Source organism: Athene cunicularia (assembly GCF_003259725.1).
Source record: "Athene cunicularia isolate RWA chromosome 9 unlocalized genomic scaffold, athCun1 chr9_part1, whole genome shotgun sequence".
In the NCBI taxonomy this organism is placed as follows: Eukaryota; Metazoa; Chordata; class Aves; order Strigiformes; family Strigidae; genus Athene; species Athene cunicularia.
Genome location: NW_020799110.1, coordinates 25,632,877 through 25,647,160, shown reverse-complemented (window position 1 = coordinate 25,647,160; position 14,284 = coordinate 25,632,877). Strand labels below are relative to the sequence as shown.

General features: G+C 39.4%; 1 protein-coding gene across 1 annotated transcript in view; it reads left to right on the top strand.

Annotated features, from left to right (window-relative positions):
- The window catches only part of ZCCHC24 (zinc finger CCHC-type containing 24), a 106,818-nt gene extending 93,250 nt beyond the window's left edge, over nt 1-13,568 (top strand). The window contains exons 3-4 of the mRNA XM_026855020.1: nt 2,419-2,583; nt 12,803-13,568. Of these exons, the coding sequence (XP_026710821.1) occupies nt 2,419-2,583; nt 12,803-12,916 (279 nt within the window). The 3' untranslated portion in view covers nt 12,917-13,568. The remainder of the gene's footprint in view (nt 1-2,418; nt 2,584-12,802) is intronic.
- The last annotated feature ends 716 nt before the right edge of the window (nt 13,569-14,284 follow it).

Below are 14,284 nucleotides of genomic sequence, written 5' to 3'. Positions count from 1 at the left end.
GAGAAACCTACAGTTACCAGCCCACTCAAAGTGGCCATCTCTGAAAGTTTCCCATCTGTGAATTGTGGCTAGTGCAACATATTGCTGTGGGAGTCTGATGTTGAAATGCTCCTTATGGCTGGCGTAACATATTGCAGTGGGAGTGTTATGTTTAAATACTGTTTGCAAACATTTACAAGACTTCTCAGACTCACTGTGTCTTCAAAGTCAGTGCTATTGCTTTTGGAAATAATACACTAAGTGACCTGCACATTTTCTGAAAGGACTGCTTCTTAGTAGGGGTAACGAAGCTGCATTTCCAGGTCTGACTGCAGGAAGAGTTTAAGTAGCATGTGACTGAAACTGAGAATCAGAAATAACTCGTCTTCTGTTCAATAACATAGCCCCATTTGAAACTACAATAAAGCAATCAGTGACACCTCAGGAGGAGGGGAAATAACTCTCAGTCATGGGAGCTCTCTGTACACAGGGTTTCTATTCAATTTGATGAAAAATTCTAAATGGAGAGCATGTGGCTCCTTACACTGACTTGAGTTGTGCCATAAATTCCTCAGAGACAGAGCCAAATTAAGTGTCCAGAATAAGGATGTCTCCATAAATTGACACCTTCCTGTCCTATGTTCAGTTACAAACTCTCATCCTTATCAAGGGACCATGGATCAGAGGATTATGCTCTGGGTGGTTGCCAGCACTCATTTAGTCATGGAACTCCCAAGTGTTTCTCATTATACCAGTGAACTTTTTTTTTTTTCTTCTGTGTAATACTTCTATAAATGTACGTGTCCTAGTGTCAGCTTCATCTTTGCTATAAACCAGAATATTTACAGTGGCTTATCAGATTGAGCATCATAAAGCAAATTATTATAGATGTTTGCCTATTTGTAACTGAAGTGGCTACTGCATCTGATCTTTCCAAGAATATTGTTGTGCTGAGGTATAAGCATGAAAAATAGAGAATGTTGTTTACTGACACTACAGAAGGAAAAAAAAAAAAAGAGGACAGAGTAGGTTTGGGGTTCCCCTGCTTCTCTTCCACTCACCAGCGTGCAGGGGGGGGATGCAATCAGAGTTTATTTCCCTCTTGCTCCCACATGCAACCCTGGAGGTAACACAGTGTACACCATCTCTATCAGCCACAGCAGCTCAAGTCTCAGAGCTGCTGACAGTCTCAAGTCTTTTGCCAACCACCTGCTTTTTCACCCATGTTTTCACATAGGAAGCAATTTGGACCTACATGCTAAGAAATCATACAAGCTCCTGAAACAAAACCAAACCCTTTTCTGGCATGTTGGGTCATTTAACTTTTGTAAACTTCACCTGGAAACCTATTAAAAAAACCCCAAAAGCTGCAAAGGCGTGATGTATAAATAAATGACAAAGAAGCCTTTGATAGGTGATCATATCATTCTGCCACTATACAGGTGAAGTATCTCCCTCTAGGCAACAATAAAACAAAATACAGTAAATACACGGGCAGTATTTCAACACCTGCTAGAGACTCTGGGAAAATGGCTTCATTTTTACAGCTGTCTTCAGAACAGCTGTATGCAATATTCTCATCTTCACCTTAACATATTAGCATATTATGTACCTTACTATATTTTTAAGTACAACACACAGTTTTAGTGAGTGTATTTAAAAAAATAAAACCAGTATTTGCACAAGGTCATTGTCTACTCTACTACCTTCCCTAGACAAAAAGTCTTTCTTTAGGGGACATCTAACATTTAGACATAACAAGTCCATTTAAGAATACCTTCCTATTTCCTTCAAAATGTAGAAATAACTGAAAGTGTTTACAAAGAGCAAGAAACCAAATGAAGTTCATTAAATTAATGATTTCCACTAATCAAAGCCATCTTTTCTTCATACTCAATCCCAGTCTGTGCACTCCCATGTAATAACGTGTATCCACATACTAATGAATTGCAATTATTTCATCGTTTAGAGGCTGTGCAAAGCTGAATTATAAAAAGTTTTCTTAATGATAGGTCCTAGTGGGGAAAAGACAAGGATCTAGTTAAGAAATGTAGTCTTTTACTAGTGAGCTACTTCTCCAGATGCTATATATAATACTAGCAATATGTACTCAATAGATATGATGTTATCATAATGAAATGGATATTAAAACTATTAATTGCAAAAAGCACATGGACATATTTCTAAATACTGTGTTCCCTGTCATTTACAAGTGTTACAAGTCTTCTTTAACTTTGGAATACTTCTTACAGAAGCAGCTCTCAGAACTGTTAAACTCTAGCTTCGACACTTGAACTCTCCACTAAGGCGATATGACCTTCATGTCAGCCTTCAGTATCTTTTGCCCAAAGTTTTCGAATTAAATAAAACACCTTACTTTTCTACTACTCCCACACACCCCTTTTTGGTCATTCATTGCTACTTCCCTTTGTTTTGTAGGCTCGTCCAAAAGGAGAAGGCCTGACTCCATACCAGGGCAAGAAACGCTGTTTCGGTGAATATAAGTGCCCCAAATGCAAGAGAAAATGGATGAGTGGAAACTCCTGGGCCAACATGGGACAAGAATGTATTAAGTGCCACATTAATGTTTATCCTCACAAACAGGTAGGAGAAGTGCAGACCTACTGGCATATAGGCTTTCTTTTGACTTTGTGAAGTGTTGGTAAGACTTAAAAAGGACTTGATATGGACCACAAAACACCACAAAAAATTGTTTACCAGATCGAGTTCTCAGTCCTGAAAATCTGCACTGGTGTCATCAGACTTGAAAAATTTGAATGTTTTATCTTTCAGTAAAAATACCTCCAAAGCAAAATCTTTACCTGACTTTATTATAGAAACAGGCTGTGAGATATTATAATCTGAGATGGAGTAAATCAAGTGCAGCACTAGCAATGGGCCTCCTAGTTCTTCTGATTCTCTTCAAATTTACACCGATTTAATGTTTTAATCCACTGGTGTCAGTGGAGTTATTTCCCATGTATACTACTTTTTTTCACCTGTTGAAATAAGATTGGATTTGGTTAAGGGGCTATGTCTGTTTATAAAGGTTAGTGATAAACGAGGACAATATTAAGATGACTCCTGCCTACAGAATTCCTTGGTTAATGACAGCAAAGCAAGACAGCCTGGTTAAAGAGAGGTTTCTTGGTTTCCATAATACCAAGTGATGCCCAAGCAAAGAACTCCAAGAGAAAGTCTTTTGTTAAGATGAAAAGGTCAAATCTAAGAAGCAGCTTTGCTAGAAAAGCTGTATCTGCCATTTTGTCAGGCACAGCTCACACAGTATACACAGCCTTCTTTCCTGCTCCCTGAGGACTGCAGTTGCCTTTAACCCTTGAAGTAATTTCCTGCATTTCCAGCTCACAATGGGAAAAACTGTCATTTCCTGCTTGTGTCACACTAGAACTAGTCACAAGCAGTCAGCCAGTTCAACAGTCTTTAGTGGGAGACAGATAGTCCAACTGCGTGAGCTCATACTCTGTTTCTCTAACAAACAAGGCTGCAGACTAGCTGTCAAAGCTGAATTTTCATGCAGAAAATCCATGAAAAATCTGTCCATCACGGAAATATTTTAAGGGGGACTTCATAACATTGCAGAAAATTTTTGTGGCTTGAAAAGGTGCGAATTATTTTAAAAGAGTCTGGGAGGTGTGATTTGCCTCAGGTGTAATTCATCCTAGCTGAATCTCAGTAGTAAATAGAACTCTGCATGGGTCAAGTTACCTGCTACCCACTCAGAGAGACTGCTCAAACCATAGACAGATCATTTGGATGTACTTGCAGTAGGTGCAAAGGAAATTCCATTAGGAGCTTTAGGTGTCTCATTAGTTACCTAAGCTCTTGCAAAATTCCTGTAAAAAGCTCTTTCCATGGGCTAATAAGGAATATACCATTTCATGAGATCTTGAAGGGGAGAGTGTCAAGAAAAAAAAGAAATTCTGAAGAAGGATACTGTGACTTTATTAATGATGAAAAGACAGAGGAATACTGAAATTCATTGCAACAAGCAGGAAGAGGAGATACAAATAAGTTTATTAAGCTTTATCCCATACAGGAATATCAAATCAACTGTCTTTCCTCCTCTTGTACATATGTGCATATTCATCTAATTGTAAAGGCAAGACTTGGCTTAGTCTCTACAGCAACACTGCATTCCAGTATGCAGGCAAAATACTGATTTAGAATTGCTAGTACCTTGAAGCAGTATGAATTACAGTTAAAACATAATGTTTGAAGTCTGCCACGCTTGTGGCAGAAGCCTTGTTTTAAACTTGACATACTTCACTACATGATGATCCCTTCTTTCTATCATGGGAATTTTTCTACTTTACAAGAAACTTTTATAATTCCCTGTCTGGGCCAGTGATTATCTTTGTCTCTGTTGACCAGTTGAGATAATGTGATCCATTCCCCTTTTTCTGGGCCAATGGCACTCTGATTCCAAACCTGAAAACAAGAGCTCATGTTTAGAAACTGCAATCTAATTTCCCTGAGAAAACTGTGGCTAGAAACTATACTACAAGTGAGAAGAAGTGAGGACCTCTTTTTCTGTGGAAGCATATATATGTAAGGAAGGTGGAACAGTTTTCTTATGAGACAATTCTCAAAGCTTCCAAGGTCTCTGGTTCCTTGCCTCTGTTTAGATAGCTAGTGTCGACAACTGCTCCAAAATCCAGGCTGAACAAGGAAGTGATTTTTCACATGCATGGAAGTACAGTCTTGAGGGTGAGAGAAACTACAAGACTGTTGATTTATAACACGTTTATAAATATTTAATTTGTTCTTCTAAATTCTTTACATCATTTATGTTACTGTTCAACAGTTCACGAGAAATCGCTCAAGAGGTATCCCATCCACACTATTCAAGAGGCATTATATAGACTTGGGAATATGTACATTTTGTAGTAAAGAATGTTTACAAGTAGTCCTCTTGGGCAGAGTTGCCTCTTGTGACCAGGCTAGAGGAGTCTCATCTTCATACTAGTACTGAAGTCAGAGACAGACTGGAAGGGTTGCAGTCTACAGTGCTTCCGTAAGATATGCTTGCCTTGGAGCCATATACATGCTGTTTTCTGGGGAATAATCACAGCATGTGCAGTGCAGGTTTCCACAGCTGACCCCCATCACTATTGTTTCCATACCATCCCCTAAGGACACCATAACTCAGGATGTGGAAGAGCTTTGCTCTTATCTATCCATGTGTTCATGTCTCACCAGTAGGTATGGCAGCTATTTGAGTTCTTCAAGACAAGAGTGCATTTCAGTTAGGCTTCCAGATATAAATAACTTGCAGCCAGTCACTAGTGCTCTTTCCCAAGATTTGAATTTACAACCTTGAGTTGGAAGATTTTACATCCTATTGTTGCTGCCTCACCTCCATCTGCTTCTGTTTCTCAGTGTTACTATCCTCATTCTTTCTAGTCTTTTTTATTCGTCCAGAGGTGCCCTGTGCTGCTTCTGAATAAACATACCAGCAATAGCCAGACAGTAAAGAAAACAGCATCAGTTCACGCACAGAGCCAGAAGCAAAGGAGAGCTAACAGGCTGCATGAGGTCAGCACTACTTCTTGACAGAGCCTAGTGTTTGCTAACCCATACATGTTTTTTGTCCAAGCATACAGCTCCACGCCAGACTCTCCCTAAACATTTATCTGTGTGGTGTTAATTTGCACAATTTTGGAAAATATGCTCTACCTGGTCACCAGTACTTTTACACTAATGACTATATTTTGTAAAAGCATAATGAAATATATTTAATTAATTAATTTCTAGTTTGAGAGTTAAAGCATAAAAAAAAAAGTCTTATTGTGAACATAAGATTGTTTTAGTAGGGTGTTTGGGTTGGTTTTTTTTTTTTTAATTTGCACTGCTACACCACCTTAACATTTTCTGTCTATATTTCCTCTTTGTTCTTTAGACTTTGATTAGTTTGTTGGCACCTACCATAGGAGAGTCCTCATTTATGTCTGAGTTCTTACGCACTTTTCTAGAATTTTTTAGCAGTCACTTCCCCCCAGCAGTACATTAGTGGATGTCCTCAGCTAATTATGTGCTCCTATCACCTTTATTATATGGGATCAGAGTATTTTCACTCTTATCTGAATCTTCCATTAGACAGTTTTTCCAACTTAACTCATCTAAGAAAAAGTGCTGCCTCTCCCTAGAAGCTATCTTTCTTTTGTGCCATTTTAACTCAATTCAAGAAAAATAAATCAGTGTTGCTGGTTTATAGTGTCTATTGTTTCACTGCAAAGTCACCACACTATTTGATGTGATCGTGGCACAAGTAAACCATTAATGTTTGGGGGTTTTTCCCCCCAGTTTAACAAAACCCACATGAACTGGCCAGACAGAAGAAGTCTGACTTCCATTCAATCTCAGACAGTATTTACCTCTAGTGAAATAAATCAATTCTACTTCCAAACTATTTTGTCAATATTTCTCCTCTGCAATATGTTGGAATTCATCATCTGCTTTTCTTACTCCTTGCCCTACTATTTGGTAAACATATCATTGTGACCTAACAGATAAAATGGTATCCTGAACATTATTTTTAAAAATTAATAGCCATTTCAGCAGGTGAAAATGACTGTTGGTTCCTCAACATTAACTATCCTTACATCAAGTTACAAGAGCCTCCAAAACTACAAAAATTACTTAACTGCAAACAACTCAAGACCATGTCTAAAACCAGCCAGGTACCACATTTCCCTGGTGAGGGCACATTATAAAAAATCTCCATTCACAATAGTATATGCAGCATGAAAACTCATACCAGGTCAGATCAACCTCCCCTGTTCCACATCTGATCCTGGGCAGTAGAGGATACTTACAGGAAGGTGTGGATATAAACAAGACACAGCAACCACCTCCAAGGATACTTTCCTATCCTCTGGTATGGCCAAGTGAATATCTCTGCATTCCCCCAGTTTCTAAGCAAATATATCAGCCCTGTAGAGTCTATTCAACAGCTGAAATATAAGCACATGGGCCACCAGCCTTGTTACATCACCCTGAATATTGAAGTTTAGGATACTTTTGTCCAATTTAGGAGAGAAACAATTGAAATCCCTATTTCAGGATTCCTTGACCCTCACTGCAGTGAGAGTTTGTTCTCAATTGCCAGGCTTTCCCTTTTCTCCAGTCCTCATCTCCACCTCTGTATTTCATCTTCCCCAGCTGCTTTCCTCAATCTATGGATTTTACAGTCCTGTAGCTCTTGTCTACATTGTCTCACAAGGGATTGTTCATGCCTGAGTACTCTCATGTGACTAGCTCAGGCAATACTATCAGAGTACTGAAGATAATAATCTCCACTCTAGATAGCTCTGGAGTAGCCATTCAAGAACATGTGCTGGGTCTGTGAGGCTTGTACAGCTCAAATCTTGATTTCTATGCATACCTTTCGTTAGTAGGTCCCTGGAGAGGAGAGCAGCCACACTTCCCTGCCACCTGCTCTGGAGGTTTGTTTCACTCCAGGAAACTATCCTATGCCAGTTCCCCACAAGGAATGTCTCAGTTCAGCCCTGTGCTCTTACTCCACATACCCTATCTGTGAGAATGAGCTTTTAATCTCTGTGAGGCAGGAAAAGTCTTCTCAGCAATTTTACAGCTGTACTCTATCAATACAGCTCTAAATCTCTGTGTTTAAGAGAGATGGTGGAACATGTATTACAAGAAACAACACAAGAGTCTGATAGCAAGGCTGCTGCCATTCATTCCCCAATTCATCCACGGAGCAGGATCTGTTGGTATGACTAAATTGTGCCAATTGTGTCCCTCCTTTTGCATCCACCATGTCCCTCAAGTGGTGAACCTCCCTGTGGAAGTGCTTACAGGAATTCACAGGACATGGGACAAAAATTGGAGCCCCATTGAGCTCAAGCTTTATTGAGGAGTAGGAGGCCAATGAACTACTCTGACCAAGATACTCTGTGGCTATTCCAAAAGTAGTTTCCTGAGCAGTTATTTTAGCTACTGTAAACATAAACAGATATCTCAGATGGGACTTAAACCTACCTCTTATTCTTCCAAGGAATTTGGATTCTATAGTTGTTTATGCTCCTTCTTACCCTGATCCAGCAATAGAGCCAGTCCTTACAGCCCAGATGCCAAGCTTTGAATTCTCATTTTCTTCCCCTGTCCGCTATAGCGGCAACATCTGCACCCGTGGTTGCTTCCTGGCTGGCCTCTTATCAAGGCTTCTTCTCTGACTTTGTGGCTAACTCCAGTGCTGTTTGTGATGACAGCTGGTACACTGGTACAAAACCAGCCATCTGGTGACCGACTTATCCTCTTGGGTGCAGTTTTCTTCCAGCTGTCAGGAATTTACTGTTGGACTGGAAATAATTTGGTATGTAAATATATTCTTCATGATATCCGAGCTATTACTTCCATGGGAAATACAGTGGTCCCATCACAATTCTCATACCTGGGTGCATCCACAGCCACCTCTCTTCTCTCACTATGGGGAGGGATTGCTCTGATCACTCAAGCCTTTTCTACAGTTTCAGGCCTACAAGTATGATCTTTTGACTCTTTAGATTTAACGAACCCTCCCCAGCATGCCCGTACTTGTGTACTCCAGCAGTGGGAATACATATCACCCCAGACTACACTTCTCTCAACTCTAAAAAGTGATTTTTCACCATTTAATTCCTGCAGTTATAATTCATTTCTAGCTAGCCTGGTCCTAGAGGCATGCTGCTGACAGAGGCTGCATGCTCTCTCTGAGCATCATGCCTCTGATCTGTAGCCTTCTTTATCACTACCTCTCAGATCCACAGTGACCACTGAGGGCCTCATTAATGTCCCTGTTCCCCCCAGACAGAGAGAAAAGCAGAGGGTCTACTGCTCAAGAACGCACATTGCATTTGATGCTTTTTCTCCAGTGCATATTTTTTTATTGGACTAAAAATTTAGAAATGCACGATAGCATGTGTGTCTTGAGGAACGCATAACTACCTACAGCTCCCTAAGACTGTTAACCTAACAATTATCCTTCCAACTATAGTTGTAGAATCTGTTTCTATTCACATATCTAATCTGTCATTTAATCACCTCCTTTGCTCCATTGAGACTTGAGGTAATGAGTCTCGAAAATTATTTATGTTTTCTTACATTTGAATTTTGATGAGATCCTCTATCTATCAGTGGTGCAAATTGTTCCATTCTACAACAAGAAAAAAATCTATCTAAATTCAAACATAAGCAGCCACATGATTCCATTCTGCCTCTCAGTGGAAGTTATTTTCCTCAAGGATATCCTAGCGACATTTTCTCTGACACCTAACATGTCATAAGGGTGAACTGTTTGTTTTGAGGGTTTGGGGTTTTTAACTGACTTGTAGAGAATGCAGAGTTCATTCAGTACATGCAGACTGGGACAGGTATAGTTCACAATCAAAAGTTAATTTGCAGGACAGGAATTGCTATATAAATTTAAATTTATTTCAGCTTCATTCCCTTGAGGCAACAGCTTTATTCACTACCACCAAATGCTTTCCTGGTGGAGCTGCACAAGACTATTTTCACCTGGCAACTACCAGGAGAAAATTAAAGAAAGACACACAAAAATTAAGAATGCAAGAGTGCCCATCCCTGTTGTTTTTACTGAAAATACGGACTGCCAAATCCTGGATGCTTGCATTTTTAAAAAGTGATGAAAATTGAAGTATTATATTTAAACTTTCCATTTAGTGGAAAAAAGCATACCTTTCCCAGAGAAAGATAGCAGGATTTTCTGTTGTTTTATAAGCTCCATTTCACCTCTTTCTAAGGAAAAGAATTATTTTTTCAGCCAAATAGCCTGTCCCCTTATCCACACCCTCTCCAAATGCATGGCTGAGTTTTCATGCTACCGGCCTCTCAGCAGCAGCACAGAACTTTTGCAGCCTCCTCAGCTATTTGGATATTCTGCATAGTTCAGGCAATCCCCAAAACTAATACACAGCATGCAGCAGCCCAGTCCTGCCACACCCCTCTTATGCCAGCATCTTTCTGCTTCCCTACTGCTTCCACCACACCAAAGCTGGTGGGAATTGTCCAAGGTCAGCCAGTGCCAAGGAAGTCAAATCTTGATGGATACAGCCCTTTGGCTGTCTAATGTCCTACCCTTTTAGCATCGTGTAAGCAAGGTTGCAAGAGTGTAAGGTTACTTTAAAGTCCTCCATAATTAGTAGCAGACAAATAGCAGTAGGAGAACTGTTGCCTCTCAGGGTGTTTGAAGGCGTTTTTTGCCTTACAAGAAACCCATGAAGAGAAAACAACAAATTAAGATAAGCTGGGATTTCATTTTATGCAAAAGTTACATTGAAGTTTTGGGACACAAACCACACAAGCATACTACCAGATTCAAAGCCTCAGCTCTCCACTGCCTCACCAGAGATGTAGCTTGGGCTCTGCTCAGCTCCACTTCTTCCAGCTGGCCCTTGGCAACCTGCTTTCCTGTATTGTAACCCCTCTCTCCCCAGCCTCCATGTCGTAACATGCTGGTAACAATAACATTTCTGAAATCAAAATGCTTTGCAGGCCAAAAAGCTGAGCTCAGTCAACACAGGGGGAAAGCAAACTGTGGAGAGCTATTGTTTCTGAAAACCGTCCAAAAACTCTTGGCGCTTCAAGGCATTCCCAATGTCCTTTGCACTATTTCCAGGAAAAATGATTCCCAAGGCCTTGCGTATAAAAAAAAAATCTGGCTTATATCAATAAACATGGTAACTGCTGTACTTTTTATCTTTAATCAGAGCACAGCTAGCATGTAGAAGCAATCAGAACTGAGTCCACTAGCCTGTTTTAAATGTAGCATTTCAAACTCTCCGGTTCTCCACTGAGAAACGTAAATTAACTCCTGGGACCCCTGAACCTGAGCATCATCTTTGACTACTTTTATGTAATGCAAATTCATGAAGAAAATTTGTGGGCAGATGTTGGTGGAATAAGTGGTAGAAGAGGCAGAAGGGCAGTTTTTCTGACCAAATGAACTTAGACAACTTGGTGTTGTGGCAGAAGCACTATTTGCACTGGTGGCTGGGTTGTAAGCGTAGAAGCAGAATTCCTGGTTCTGATCTCAAATCCTAACGTACTGAATGTTAGGACTTCCAACAAGTCATTCGAAGCTCAGTGGGGTTGCAGGGGGATATTAAAGCATTTAGAGGAGATGAGGGATGCAACTGCCTTCCTTATCCCCTGCCTGATACAAGGAATCCAATTTGCAATTAAATTGTAAATGAAGTTAAACTCAAAGACATATAATATGTGGCCCAGGACAGATGAAACTTCAGGCAATACCTGATGAAGAACATTGACTCAGTAACAAACCACTGGCAATCACCACTGAATTACTCCTATATATTGTTTTGACTAGTTGTGCAATATCATGCACAAGTGTTGTACTTATAATCCAATACATCCAAGCAAGAATTTGCAGGCATCCCTTCTTCAGGATAATAGAATATATTTTGTCTCATTTCAGCTATTCAGAGAACTGAGAAACCCTTCTGTTCTCTGGATTATGAGCTGTTCTTATAGTGTTATATAGTCAAAAAAAGCTTTGAATGTCTCTGTTCTTCCTGTCCACAGGGTTTCAGGTGGGTGGCTTTCGAATTAAGAACTTAAAAATGAAATCTTAGATGATCGGGTGTACTTTAAGATTTTACAGTTAAAGTCTAGGATTTAGGAAAGGTGTAAAAAGATAAATGGCCATAATGTTGTCATTTACATTTATCCACCCCCTGCTCCAAGAATCATATTTTGAAAAGATAAGCAAGAGTCTAGTATCCCTGTGAGAACAATGAGAAGTTTATGGCTTATTTTCAGATTTCACACCAAAAGATGTCTCTACTACAGTCCTGTATAACAACTGCCGTCTTCATGGGAAGGCACTGTGCAATGAAATAGTCTTTCAGATACATTTCACAAAAACAGAGAAATTAATGGGTTAGGGAATTTTGTTTTTTTCAAACAAACGGTGCACTTTACTATGTTCTACCTCATATCTCTATGACCTCTCTACCTATTAGACTTCCCAAACACTTGAACTTACTGCAATATTTAACACAGGTATTTTATTTTCAGAATGATTGTGAAACCCTTTACATGTCATGGAAAATTAAAACAACGAAGATCTACTAAAAACAAAGCCATTTCATTCCCTTGTTTAGACTAATATACCTCCAACTCTGTGAGTTCACAAATTTTACTAAAAATACATAGTCAGTTTGTTACTCAGGTTCAGGGCAAAGTGTTGTGTTATGAGGTTGGGGGTTTTGTTTGGGGTTTTGTTTGTTTTGAGATTTTTTTCTGCAGTTGCTCTACTTCAAAAATTTCAGCCTCAGAAATATGGGGCTGAGTACTGGGAAAACCTCATTTAGCTATGTAATATCTGTGTATGGTTAAGACAGTTTTCTTGTCAAGCAGCCTAACATCGGTAACCCTGCTGGCACTGCTGGGTTGTGGGATTCCCATTTCTTGAGGTGTTAATGCCTTTGGGACATCTCAGTTACTGGAGCCAAGAGAATAAACTCTTCTGTGTTACTGCTTTTATAAATACAGTCCCCAGTTCAGTCTTTTGGTAATTTGTCTACAACAAAGTTACCACCACCTTTATGAAGGAGAATGACATTAAGTTGTTAGGCCACTGAACCAATACAGAGCTGAAGAGCTGAAAAAAAATATTTCATCCCTTCAGAAGAGAATTACAGTACCTTTATAACTACTAGGAGGAAGCTCAGTGAAGCATAAAAGTAGGCTTCACATTCATAATAAAGAGTAACAGTGACAAAACCTTGGATCTAATCCAATTTCCTTCCCTGCACTGCAGAGACCCCTGGAAAAGCCGGATGGCCTGGATGTTTCAGATCAGAGCAAAGAACATCCCCAGCATCTGTGTGAGAAGTGCAAAGTTTTGGGCTACTACTGCCGCCGTGTGCAATAAACCTTCGAAGTGGCCTCTTCCCGTCCCCATCATCCTTAAAGATCTTCTGGCAGCATGCGATCAACAGCAACACAGCAAATTAAGATAAAAGCTAAAATAATTGCCGATATTGCCTATCTAATAATATGCCTTACCATTAGTAGAATGTAATATTTCTCCTGTGCATGCACACACATGCAACAGGTACTTAAAGGACTATGATTTGTATACATACATATATATGTAAATTTTTATATATATATATGTACACATACATACAGAAAGCATTGCTGATAGTGTTCACAACAGAACCATGGTTACAGGTTCTGCTGATTGTTTACACAGACCCTATATTGTGGCCCAGTGAAATGAAGTACTATTCAATAGGCAAGGTATAATATTCACAAGAAATATATTCTAAACGTATGGCTTTTGCAGAGGTTAAATAACTGTGGGGCCACTAACTGCAAGCACTCACCCACAACATGAACATTATTCCTATTATATGACAAGACAAAGGAAGATGAAACACGCCACAGCATAAATTAAGGTAAATTATTATTTTCCCAGTTTTGGAAGGTGTGAGAGCTTTGTGCTGCCAATTTCTTGGACTTTTTCTATTTGTTACGATCGCTTGGGCAGGGCTTAGGCAAAATAATTTTTGCAGAATGTGAAAAATAAAAGTGAGTAATTATTTGAGGGTGTGGGTTGAGTAGAAAGGGAATGCCATAATGGGACCCAGAGCATCAGGAAGGATTCCAAGAGTTTTTTGGAGGATTCAAAATTGTTTTGCTTGTGCGACTAACAGATCTTTCTCTTGCCATATAATCCCGCTGAAATGGTCCCTGTATGTGTATGGGTTGTTCATTAGGCCACAAGCATACTAAATTTACTGTGAATTAAGGGGGAATAAGAATACTTAAAACTGTCCCCAAAACCCTTAATTGAAAGATTAGCCAAACTTACTATTTATAATAGTTTTAAAGCCACTTTCTGGAAATATTTTTATGTCCTGTTTTCTACTGTACAAATTTGCTATAATATAAAATTTGTTAGCCATAAGGGTGTTTTGAGGCACAGAGAACACTCTGTATAACCTTCCCTCTTTATGTCTTCCTGAAGCACCTACGTATGTGAAAAGAAATGTAGGAGTTATATTTCATTGTCCCATTTCAGGTAGAACTTTGTGCAGGGGCATCCTGCTGCAAAGAAGTATCTCATCAGGGATTGGGAACTATCATGAACTCAAAGTACCTCAAGACAGTATCCTGTTTGTATCTCTACAGAAAAGTACATTGGCAAAAGGAAACAACAAGCAATTCACTTGCATCATTCACAAAAAATTACAGGGATAATGTTTGCTTGGGTTATTTTTTATCAACAATTTCT